General features: G+C 35.0%; 2 protein-coding genes and 1 long non-coding RNA gene across 3 annotated transcripts; 2 read left to right on the forward strand and 1 right to left on the reverse strand.

Moving 5' to 3' along the window:
• On the reverse strand, positions 1-2656 carry LOC126694646 (putative FBD-associated F-box protein At5g56700). The gene is made up of 4 exons (XM_050391020.1): positions 1490-2656; positions 1264-1404; positions 911-1172; positions 1-313 (listed from the first exon to the last, which is right to left on the reverse strand). The coding sequence occupies exons 1-4, from the start codon at positions 2462-2464 to the stop codon at positions 297-299; spliced, it is 1395 nt and encodes a 464-aa protein (XP_050246977.1). The 5' UTR covers positions 2465-2656; the 3' UTR covers positions 1-296.
• A 1057-nt stretch (positions 2657-3713) lies between these two features.
• On the forward strand, positions 3714-4838 carry LOC126693909 (uncharacterized). Its single transcript, XR_007645569.1, has 2 exons — positions 3714-4339; positions 4676-4838. It is a non-coding gene; the product is annotated as an uncharacterized LOC126693909 (long non-coding RNA).
• Positions 4839-9300: 4462 nt separating this feature from the next.
• LOC126694647 (putative FBD-associated F-box protein At5g56700) lies at positions 9301-11968 on the forward strand. Its single transcript, XM_050391021.1, has 4 exons — positions 9301-10482; positions 10567-10707; positions 10796-11060; positions 11682-11968. The coding sequence occupies exons 1-4, from the start codon at positions 9508-9510 to the stop codon at positions 11696-11698; spliced, it is 1398 nt and encodes a 465-aa protein (XP_050246978.1). The 5' UTR covers positions 9301-9507; the 3' UTR covers positions 11699-11968.
• Positions 11969-12782: the final 814 nt, after the last annotated feature.

The following is a 12782-nucleotide window of genomic DNA, read 5'->3' on the forward strand; positions in this document are numbered from 1 at the left end:
TGAACGAAACATGGATCGCAAAGCACTTTTACTTACAAGAATCTAGAAGTTCATTAATAAACAAATGGCTGCAAGTATTTAATAAATACAACCAGTAATAAAGCAAAAGCTCCCAAAAAGATTTAACTTTGAAATCTTACTTTACCATTTCATCTACACCAAGAAGTGCATCATACTATATGTAATCCCTTTAGGGTGCATAGGGTACCCTAGACACTGCATATATACATATATATAGTGCAATAAGCATTCAAAACCCAGCTCATGGTCAAGACACATAATGAAGTTGCCACCAATTACTCCAAAGAGTTATCTGCAAGAGTACAAATATGCGTGAATAAATATAGAAAAACTAAATTTGATAGGGAAAGTGTATTTCAAATTTTTTTTTATGTTGGTAAGTCAGACATTTATCTTGTGAGTCTTGAACTAATGACCATACCCTCCATCCTATTATTGAGTAAGGACTAAGTGTCATTTGAATTAAAGCTAATTGGTAGTATTTCAGAACTTACAATTGTTTCTTCCAAAATATAAGTTTTGAGGTCACAGTTTTGATAGAAACAAAAATTATTTTACCATTTCAACTGTCATAGTTAGGCCACAGATTGATTGATCCAGATTCAATAATTCCAGGTATATGTGGTAGCAAAAGCTTATTTATGAAAATTCCATTATCAAAATGTTGGCCTGATTCAAAAACCAGCTATACGTATCTTATGAAGGTCGAATGGACATTCTGCATATTAGTTATCACAAACCCAGGGAACTTCAATAAAACAATCTCACCCAAATAACAACCACAAAATGGTAATGTCACTTTACCACATAAAGAGGTTACATTATAGAGATAAAATATTTGCAACATACCTTCAAAACTAGTTGCTAAGTACCAGTTAAAGTTATATACCTTTCTCAACTGTAATTAGACATGTTGAGAGCCCTGGGAACATTGATAGTGTCTCAAAAACATCTTCCTTCGAAAGTTTAGCAGGAATTTTGATTGTCATTGTGTTCAAGGCTCTTGCCTCCTTTAAAATATACTTTACGAATTTGACTTCATGTTCCAATTTTTCAAATCCATCAAAATTAAAAGTTGTAAGGCATGATGACAGACAACCAGGAGCATCCGGTAGCTCCATCCAGCATAACCGATTTTCATTATCATAATCCTAATGACAACATACACAGGACAGTAGATCATAAGTGTAAATCTAGGGAACATTAATTAACAATATCATCTTCTGATTATCTTAAACTTACCTTATTAACAACAAGAATTTCCAAATTAGGAGCCACTAGGAGCAAGGCTAGTAACACGTGCCAGTTAGATGGAGTAACTTTAAAGTTCAATCGGACCAAATTTTGGAACATGGAAGGATAAATAGAACCACAGGCTACGCACTGCACCACAAGATCAAAAATGAAAAAATTTTAAGCTTTAATCCAAAACAAGAAAAACATGATAAATTATAAAAAGGGGTCTTACCTCTTTGTCACCAGGAAACAATGAAAGGAACTTAGCATTGTTTAGTGCTCTAAGAAGCTTGAATATCCTGTCTCCATAATATGTCTCATATACACGAGTCCAATCCTCAAGAGCATATATATCGACACGTGCTTCAATCAAATGGGCTAGCTTTTCATGGAAAACGATGTTTCGCAAATGACCCGAAAATCGAAAGTATTCGAGAGCTGGGGTGTGTATCTCGAGATAGTAATCAGGAGGTTCGGGTTTATATGATTTAAGTTCAATATGTAAACGTTTCAGGGTATTTACATTTATTTTTAAACCGATCACATTTTCCGTACATTCTCTTACCACTGACAAATCTTCGAGGACTGGGCAGCCAAATAAAAGGGTCGAGATATTGTTGGTCGATCCATATCTAATTTTGGACAGACGCAGAATCTTGAGGCTTGCGAATTGAAAGGATGGAGGAGGATTGAGCATAATTCCGCCGCTTAATTCGAGAACCACAACTGTTTTGCAAGTGAATAAGCTACTGGGCAACCAGAAAAATTTCCCCACGTAAACATGATTATCGTCTTGGCGGCCATCAAGGTAAATCTCGAGATGGAGTTGTTGGACATTACGGGCTAAAGCGGCGTGGATCCAAGTGTCGAGATGGAAAGAGTTACAAGGAGAATACCATGTGAGGCGAAAACTTCGGAGCGACGGCGCTATGTGTAGAGCCAATACTCTGTACACAATATATGTAAAGCTTATGGGTTTTTTGCAGCAGTTATCTTTGAGGTCCAGTGTTGGGACGAGAGTCCAGAGGGGCTTCCACCTGTTCGACAAAATGGCTGTGGCGACGGCTTCTTTGGTTGGAAGGAAAGAAAGAATGTGGTAGAGAAGAGAGTTCGGTAGGTTGCTGATCCTGTCAGTGTCGATCACTGCGTCTCTGTTGAGAGTGAGTTCCGTACATTTTGACATCGATTGAGCAGATGATTCGCCCATCGACACTTCGCAAGAAATTAAAAATGAAAGGGAGAACAAAAGGGCTGGGTTTAGTGAAGAAGAAAGGTGAAGAAGAAAGAAATAAAGAGATAAAAAATGGCTAGAGGAAGAAAAAAAAAAAAATGAAAAGGAGGAGCTGGGTTTGGTTTCCGTGAAGAAGAAAGAAGCAAAGTGGAGAAGAAATAGAGAAGAGAGAGAATATTATTTTAACGAAGAAGAGAGAGTAACCAATTAAAATATAATATTGTCTATACTTACGTGAATTTTTTTATTTAAATTCTTCATATATTTTTTTAAATGTACTTACAATCCCGTATTTAAGTAAAAACAAGACTAACTGAAAATTCCGTAAAAATGTAATTTCAACTTCTACTAAAATATTGCTTAGAAAAATAAGGTCACTTTCCTACTAATTTTTATATTATTTTATTTACTTATAAATTAGATACTCAGAATAAAAATTATATATATAAAATAAGTAAATAAAAACAAGTTTTTTTTCTACAAAATGGAACCATTAAAAATAAATAAGTCGCATCCCACGCACGAAACGTGTGTGTTGAGGGTAGTATTTTTTTAAACTTTGGAGCTACAAAAAATTGATAGAAAACTCATTGTAAGATCAACTACATCAATTCGTGCAAATTTTCTATCTATTTTGCAAGAAAAACTTTTTTTTTTTACACATCCACTTTTATAAAACACTCCCATCAATTTCTTTACTATACCCTCTATTTTATTTAAATAATTATTTTTTAAAATTTTTTATTATATCCAACCAGCAAATCCCCACGTGGCCCCCACACACTTTTCCTTTCTCTTTCCCACGCCAACCATCTTTCTTTTTATCTGGACCATCTCAGGCCTCTTTTTCCGCTTTTCCTTCTTCCTTCTACTCTTTATTCTTTCGTCTTTATCCTTTAGCTTGAGTTTTTTTCTCTGAACAAGCTTTTCGGAATGACGCCAGTAACTCCAAGATTTCTTAAACTCAGTGTTTGAGGCTGGGACAAGGGTGATTTTGTGGTTTTGTTGTGAGAAGAAGTAAGAATATTCTGTGTTGGATTGTCCTTGTGGGTGTGTTGGTCTGTAACAGAGGAGTAAGAATTAAGGAGAAGAGAAAAACCCAAGTTTGTTTTAGAGGAAGAAGAGAGAGAGAGAGAAAAAAAAAAAAAAAAAAAGAGCCAAATTGGGAAATTAATAAAATAATAATATGCAAAGCTAAAATAACCTTGCATATATGCGGTTAGAGCATTTGCAGCAATGGAGCTAAAAAGCTATAATGCTATTTTAGCTCTACTGATATTGCAAAACCAGCACACAGCAGTGGAGGCAAAGCCAAAATATTTGGCTGATTTGCTACAGTGCACATCTATCTATAGATGTGCACTGTAGCACTCATCTAAACAAAAAAAATAATTTTTTATGCGGCAACCAGATTAAAATAATCCCTCTTTCCCCATTTTTTCATTCTTTTATTTCCTTTCTCCTTCACCGTCACTCTCAATCTCCTTCTCCCTCACTCTCATCTCCCAAATCGCTCCTGCCCATCACCGTCGCTCATCACCGTCCAAGCCACAGACCAGCCTAGCCCAGCCCACGCCATCCCTCGCCGTCCCAGACCAGCCCTCGCCAACGCCGTCCGTCGCCGTCCAGCCCAAATCAGCCCACGCCGTCGCCGTCCTAGACCAGCCCAGCCCACGCCGTCCGTCGCCGCATCTCCCTCACTCATCGCACTCCAGCTCATCTCCCTCACTCATCACCATCGCCGTCCGTCGCCGTCGCAAGCTCTCATCTCACTCATCAAGCTCTCCACGCCATCGCCGTCCAAGCCCAGCCCAATCCGTCGCCGTTGCCGTCCCAGCCGATCCACTTCAGGTCAGTGCTCTCTCTTTTCTTTTGTAGTGGATTTTTTCATAGCTTAATTTTTCTGGGTTATTGTGATTTTGTGGTCTCTGTAATTTGTCTATAAATTGATGGGAATTTTCTGTTATTTTGTTGCGTTGATTCAAGCTCTCTGTATTGGGAATTTTCTGTTTGCAGGAATTGGTTGTGTGGATTATGTGGTCTTTGTATTGGAAATTTTGTGTTTTGGAAATTTTCTGTTATTTTTGTGAAAGTGGATTCTGTGCACTCTGTATTGGAAATTTTCTGTTTGCAGAAATTAGTTGTGTGGATTATGTGGGCTCTGAATTGAGAATTTTCTATTTGCAGAAATTTCTTGTCTGGATTATGTGATTTCTGTTATTTGTGCGGGAAAGTTTTTATGTTTTGCTGTTAGTGTAATTTGTTGTGTTGCACAGAGCCAGAGTTATGTATGGATGGTCTCTGTATGTGGTGGCGGCGGAAAAAGAGTCGTCGGTGGCGGTGGCGGTGGCGGCGGCGGTGGAAAAAAAGTCGTCGGCGGCGGCGGTGGCGGTGGCGGTTGAAGGTGGTTGTGGTTGTTATTTATTGTATAAGATATATTATTTTATTGTAGTGGATATATTATTTTATTGTGATGTTTATATTATTTTATTGTGTTAAAAGCTAAAATAGATCCACTGCTGCAGCATGTATGTAGCTAAAATAGATAAAGTAACTTTTGGTGGAGTTAAAAAGCTAAATTTTTAGCTCCACTGCTGTGGATGCTCTTACGGTAATAATGGTGTATTTATGCATAATTTTTTTTTTTTTTTTGAGAAACCATATATTCAACTACTTTAATATCCCAATTTTTATATCCATTGATGTAGGTGTTTTTTTTGTCAAAATGTGTAAAATAATAACTATAATGTTATTTCAGCAACTAAAAACATCAAAATGCAAGCTACAGCAAAGTTGCTATAAGTTGCAATATCTAAAAAAAAAAAAAACCGATAGAGCTATAGTGGGCTATCAAAGATAAGAGCATCCACATTGGTAGAGCCATAATTTTAGTTATTTGGCTCTATCAAAAACTACTTTATCTATTTTACCTTTTCACTTTACAAAACATCCAACATCGGAGGTTTTATTTTAGTTTTCAACGCAATAAAATAATATATCTACTATAATAAACAACAACTACTACAATAAATAATATGAGCACCTAACAATAAACAACCACCCATAACCACCCAACAACAACTAGCAAGCCAAGAACAACCACCCACAACCACTGCCAAAAACCCAAATAGCAACTTATAGCAACTTTGCTGTAGCTTGCATTTTGATGTTTTTAGTTGCTAAAATAACATTATAGCTATTATACTTTCTTTAGAGCAACCACCGATGTGGTTGCATAATTTTGCAAAATACTAAAAGTACGTGATTTTACACATTTTGACAAAAAAAATACCCACATTAGTGGGTGTAAAATTATGCATAAATGCAACATTGTTACAGTAACCGCATATAGGGGTGCTCACTAAACCGCATAAATTGCACAAACCATAAAAATCGCACCAAAACCGCTCACAAAATAGCATAACCACACCGCACATTCTTTATATATTAATAATATATTTAATTATTTTTAATATTAAATATATTATTAATAGTTTAATAACCCTAGTTTTCAAAAAAGAAAAAAAAATTGATAACCTTAGCAAGTGTTGATTAAGAAAGCCAGCCAAAAAAAAAAAAAAAAAACACTAGTCCAATAGTTTAAAACTTGGACCAAAATAAAGAGAAAAATTAGTTTTGGGCTGGGTAAAAAAAGCCAAAAATTTGAAATATATATCAATTTCAAATCATTCAAACCACATCTTATACACCGCACCGTATATGTGACTGCAAAAATGAGGTGCGATGCGTTTATGGTTTTGGCTAAACTTTAAACCGCACCACACCGTACCGCACATATAATTGCAAAAATAAAATGTGTAATTATGATTTTAGTTAAGCCGCACTTTAAAATACAGTGCTAAAAATAATCCAAAACAGCACCGCAAACACCCCTAACGACATATATGCAAGGTTATTATAGCTTTGCATATTATTATTTTATTAATTTCCCAATTTGGCTCCCTTTTTTTTTTTTTTTTTTTTTTTTTCTCTCTTCTTCCTCTGAAATGAACTTGGGCTTTTCTCTTCTCCTTCATATTCTTGCTCCTCTGTTACAGACCAACACACCCACAAGGACAATCCAACACAAAAACACACCCACACAGACAAACCAACAAATAGCTTATGGATCGGCGGTGCCGGCAGAGATGCCGTTTGTGGGTCAACAGAAGTGGATCGGTGGTGGAGATCAGTGTTTCTGGGTCGACTGGATCGATGCTTGTGGAAGAGGTCGGTGCTTGTGGAGGAGATCATTGTCTTCTTCTCCCCCTTCATCTTGCTCTTCCCCTCTGACTTCTTCCCACAACAAAACCACAAAATCACCCTTGCCCCAGCCTCAACCACTGAGTTTGAGAAATCTTGGAGTTACTGGCGTCATTCCAAAAAGCTTGTTCAGAGAAAAAAAGCTCAAGCTAAAGAATAAAGACGAAAGAATAAAGAATAAAGAGTAGAAGGAAGAAGGAAAAGGAGAAAAAAGAGGCCTGAGATGGTCCAGAGAAGAAGAAAGATGGTTGGCGTGGGAAAAAAAAAAGGAAAAGGTGGGCTGGGGCCACATGGGGATTTGCTTGTTGGATATAATAAAAAATTTTAAAAATATTATTATTTAAATAAAATAGATGGTAGAATAAAAAAAATTAATGAGAGTGTTTTGTAGAGGTGGGTGTGTAAAATAAAAAAAGTAGGTTTTTTTTGCAAAATAGACAAGAATTTTGCATGAACTGATGTGGTTGCTCTTACTGTGAGTGCTCTAACAATTTTTTGTAGCTCCAAAGTTTTAAAAAATACTAGCCTCAACACGCGCATTTCGTGCGTGATTTGTGGTTTTTTTTTTAGTAGTCCTATTTTGTAGAAAAAAACTTGTGTTTTCATTTTATATATATAATTTTTATTCTAAGAATTTAATTTATAAGTGAATAAAGTAATATAAAAATCAGTAGGAGAGTGACCCTATTTTCTAGGTAATATTTTAGTAGAAGGTGGAGTTGTATTTTTACCGGATTGTCAGTTACTTTTGTCTTTACTTAAACATAGGAGTGTAAGGACATTTTTGAACTAAAAAATGAGGACTCTAAATAGAAAAATTCCCTTAAATAGTAGGCAAAACTACAATGTTGGTCCTTGAAAATTACTTACTAAGTGTTTTTGGTCTCTCAAGTTTCAAATGAACTCTATTAGTCTCTAAAGTTTAAAAAATGAGTTCTATTAGTCCATCTATTAACTTCTATTAGATTTATTGTTTATGCGTCTAACGGAACAATGATGTGACATTTTTTTTAATGACATGACAAATACAATATTAGTTATCAAAAAACAAAATTTCCACATCATATTTATTTATATTAATTCAATTTTGTTTTGAAAACTAAAAATTAAATATAATTAAAAAGAAAAAGATTAAAACCTAAACAGCCAATTCTCAAAAATCCCCATTCTCATTGTCCATTCCGGATTTCTTTCACACCGCCAACCTTAATCTTGAATCGCACTGTTAATCTTATCGATGTGCCATTATACTTTTTTTAAAGTGTTTAGACAATATAAGTACCTAAAGGCATACTTTTTTTAAAGTGTTTAGACAATATAAGTACCTAAAGGCATAAAGATGACAAAGGGAAGAAACCAAGAAAATCAAGGATAGATGCTGATTATAGTGTGCCATCCATTTTGCTTTCTCATTAATAAGTTCTACTTATCTTCCTTTTGAGTAGACATAATATGCGAATAAAAACCAACATGGATGCTGCCCGAAAATCGATTTTGGTTCTAAGATCATGAATTACTATCATTTTAGTGACTATTATTCTTGACGATTGGGAAGTAGCTAAAGGAGATAATGATGCCAATCCCTAATCTGGGTGTACTTCAAGATTGGTGTTGCAATGAGGAGGAAATCTAGAAAAGAATGATGAGATTGGGAATTTTTGAATATAATTATTTTATTTTACGCTTTGTTTGTTTCAGTAATGATATTTTCTAGAAAATGAGTCATTTTTCAAAAATCATTTTCTATAAAACTATCTCATTTTCCAATATTTGATAGCAACTTTAAATAAGTTGAAAAACAATTTTCTAATTTCCCTTATTTAGCTTGCTGTGAGATAGAGTTATTTTCCAAAAAAATTTAATGGAAAACAATGTTTAAAAATAAGCCATACTTTTTATGTTGACCAAAGATAGTTTTCTTTTGACCCATCTTTTTTTATGCTCCCAAACACTGGAAAACACGGAAAACTATCTTTACACAAGATTTTCCATCGAAACAAACATAAAACTATTATTCTTGACGATTGGGAAGTAACTAAAGGAGATAACGATGCCCAATCCCTAATCTGGGTGTACTTCAAGATTGGTGCCGCAATGAGGAGGAAATCTAGAAAAGAATGATGAGATTGGGAATTTTTGAAGATAATTATTTTATTTTATTTTATTTTATTTTTTGATCTTTTTTCTGTTTAGTTTTTAAACTAAGATGAATTAATATAAATAAGTTTGATTTGGCAATTTAGCTTTTTGAAAACTGATGTGTCATCTCTAGTATTTGCCATCTCATTAATTCTTCATTCGGCACATAGATAATGAAACTAAAAGAAGTTAACAGATAGATCAATAGTGCTCATTTTTTAAATTTTAGAGACCAGTAGAGCTTATTTTATTATTATTATTGTTTTTGTTTTTGAGGAACAACCAGTAGAGCTTATTTGGAACCTAAATGACCAGCACCAAATAGGTAAATTTTAAGGACTAATAAAGTTGTTTCGCCTCATTGTAGCATAGATAGATATTATATTTTAATTGGTTACTCTCTCTTCTTCGTTAAAATAATCTTTTCTCTCTCTCTTTCTCTCTTTTCTATTTCTTCTCCACCTTGCTTCTTTCTTCTTCACGGAAACCAAACCCAGCTCCTCCTTTTCATTTTTTTTTTCCTCCTCTAGCCATTTTTTTTCTCTTTTTTTCTTTCTTCTTCACTAAACCCAGCCCTTTTCTTCTCCCTTTCATTTTTAATTTCTTGCGAAGTGTCGATGGGCGAATCATCTGCTCAATCGATGTCAAAATGTACGGAACTCACTCTCAACAGAAACGCAGTGATCGACACTGACAGGATCAGCAACCTGCCGGACTCTCTTCTCTACCACATCCTTTCTTTCCTTCCAACGAAAGAAGCCTTCGCCACAGCCATTTTGTCGAACAGGTGGAAGCCCCTCTGGACTCTCGTCCCAACACTGGACATCAAAGATAACTGCTGCAAAAAACCCATAAGCTTTACATATATTGTGTACAGAGTATTGGCTCTACACATAGCGCCGTCGCTCCGAAGTTTTCGCCTCACATGGTATTCTCCTTGTGACTCTTTCCATCTCGACACTTGGATCCACTTTGCTCTAGCCCGTAATGTCCAACAACTCCATCTCGAGATTTACCTTGATGGCCGCCAAGACGATAGTCATGTTTACGTGGGGAAATTTTTCTGGTTGCCCAGAAGCTTATTCACTTGCAAAACAGTTGTGGTTCTCGAATTAAGCGGCGGAATTGTGCTCAATCCTCCTCCATCCTTTCAATTCGCAAGCCTCAAGATTCTGCGTCTGTCCAAAATTAGCTATGGACCAACCAACAATATCTCGACCCTTATCTCTGGCTGCCCAGTCCTCGAAGATTTGTCAGTGGTAAGAGAATGTATGGACAATGTGTTCAGTTTTAAAATAAATGTACATACCCTGAAACGTTTACATATTGAATTTAAATCATATAAACCCGAACCTCCTGATTACAATCTCGAGATACACACCCCAGCTCTCGAGTACTTTCGATTTTCTGGCCATTTGCGCAACATCGTTTTCCATGAAAAACTAGCCCATTTGATTGAAGCACGTGTCGATATTTATGCTCTTGAGGATTGGACTCGTGTATATGAGATATATTATGGAGACAGGATATTCAAGCTTCTTAGAGCACTAAACAATGCTAAGTTCCTTTCATTGTTTTCTGGTGACAAAGAGGTAAGACCCCTTTTTATAATTTATCATGTTTTTCTTGTTTTGGATTAAAGCTTAAAATTTTTCATTTTTGATCTTGTGGTGCAGTGCATAGCCTTTGGTTCTATTTATCCTTCCATGTTCCAAAATTTGGTCCGATTGAACTTTAAAGTCACTCCATCTAACTGGCACGTGTTACTAGCCTTGCTCCTAGTGGCTCCTAATTTGGAAGTTCTTGTTGTTAATAAGGTTAGTTTAAGATAATCAGAAGATATTGTTAATTAATGTTCCCTAGATTTACACTTATGATCTACTGTCCTGTGTATGTTGTCATTAGGATTATGATAATGAAAATCGGTTTTGCTGGATGGAGCTACCGGATGCTCCTGGTTGTCTGTCATCATGCCTTAGAACTTTTAATTTTGATGGATTTGAAGAATTGGAACATGAAGTCAAATTCGTAATGTATATTTTAAAGAAGGCAAGAGCCTTGAACACAATGACAATCAAAATTCCCGCTAAACTTTCGAAGGAAGGTGTTTTTGAGACACTATCAATGTTCCCAAGGCTCTCAACAACATGTCTAATTACAGTTGAGAAAGGTATATAACTTTAACTGGTACTTAGCAACTAGTTTTGAAGGTATGTTGCAAATATTTTATCTCTATAATGTAACCTCTTTATGTGGTAAAGTGACATTACTATTTTGTGATTGTTATTTGGGTGAGATTGTTTTATAGAAGTTCCCTGGGTTTGTGACAACTAATATGCAGAACGTCCATTTGACCTTCATAAGATACGTATAGCTGGTTTTTGAATCAGGCCAACATTTTGATAATGGAATTTTCATAAATAAGCTTTTGCTACCACATATACCTGGAATTATTGAAACTGGATCAATCAATCTGTGGCCTAACTATGACAATTGAAATGGTAAAATAATTTTTGTTTCTATCAAAACTGTGACCTCAAAACTTAAATTTTGGAAGAAACAATTGTAAGTTCTGAAATACTACCAATTAGCTTTAATTCAAATGACACTAAGTCCTTACTCAATAATAGGATGGAGGGTATGGTCATTAGTTCAAGACTCACAAGATAAATGTCTGACTTACCAATATAAAAAAAAAAAAAAAAAAAAAAAAAAAAAAAAAATTGAAATACACTTTCCCTATCAAATTTAGTTTTTCTATATTTATTCACGCATATTTGTACTCTTGCAGATAACTCTTTGGAGTAATTGGTGGCAACTTCATTATGTGTCTTGACCATGAGCTGGGTTTTGAATGCTTATTGCACTATATATATGTATATATGCAGGGTCTAGGGTACCCTATGCACCCTAAAGGGATTATATATAGTATGATGCACTTCTTGGTGTAGATGAAATGGTAAAGTAAGATTTCAAAGTTAAATCTTTTTGGGACCTTTTGCTTTATTACTGGTTGTATTTATTAAATACTTGCAGCCATTTGTTTATTAATGAACTTCTAGATTCTTGTAAGTAAAAGTGCTTTGCGATCCATGTTTCGTTCATGAATTCATGTATATAGATGGTTTTTAGTAGTCAATCCCAAGTGGTAGCACAATTGGCTAGGGACAATGCCTCATAAAGTGGAAGTCACTAGTTTGAATTTCCTCCTCCCCCTTCCCCTAGGCCAAAACTCACTTATCAAAAAAACAAAAAAAGATGGGTATTTAGTAGTGGTAAGGACCTGTTTTTGGGCTGTTTAAACACCCGTATCTTAATTCTTAAATGTTTTTATATTTTGACTAGGAAGCTTCTAGACCCTAAAAGTTGTAGTTCTTCTAATGTCAATGTGTTCGAATTCTGATATGCTTACATAGTTTATGGAGAACCTGTTAGTTCATATCTGTAACCTGCCAAAAAAAAAATCATGAATTGACAATTTTCCCATCTATCTAATTCTTATACTTTCTTCTTCATTTTTTTGATTTGCTTTTATTACTGTTTTTGCAACTGTTATTTTTGTCTTTTGTCCTCCTTTTGCACCAGAGAATAGGACAAACAAAAATTTATTATTTCATTCTTAAAAAATAAAAAATAAAAATAAAAAATATATGATTTCTTTAGATTAGGATCTACCTATATTCATCAATGCTTCTCATAATCTCATCTCAATTTCCATTTCTTTATTAGTTTCTTTAGGAGATTATCTAGTATGCTCATTATCAATAAGATTTCCTCCTCAGCTCCTTCTCATGATCTCATCCCACACCATATAAAAGAGCGTGTGCACGTCTGTTATGTTGAGTTGCTTTGCCTTTCTGCTGTAACGCAACCAATTGCTTTAGATCAAGAT

The sequence above is a fragment of the Quercus robur genome, chromosome 8 (genome assembly GCF_932294415.1).
Source record: "Quercus robur chromosome 8, dhQueRobu3.1, whole genome shotgun sequence".
NCBI lineage: Eukaryota > Viridiplantae > Streptophyta > Magnoliopsida > Fagales > Fagaceae > Quercus > Quercus robur.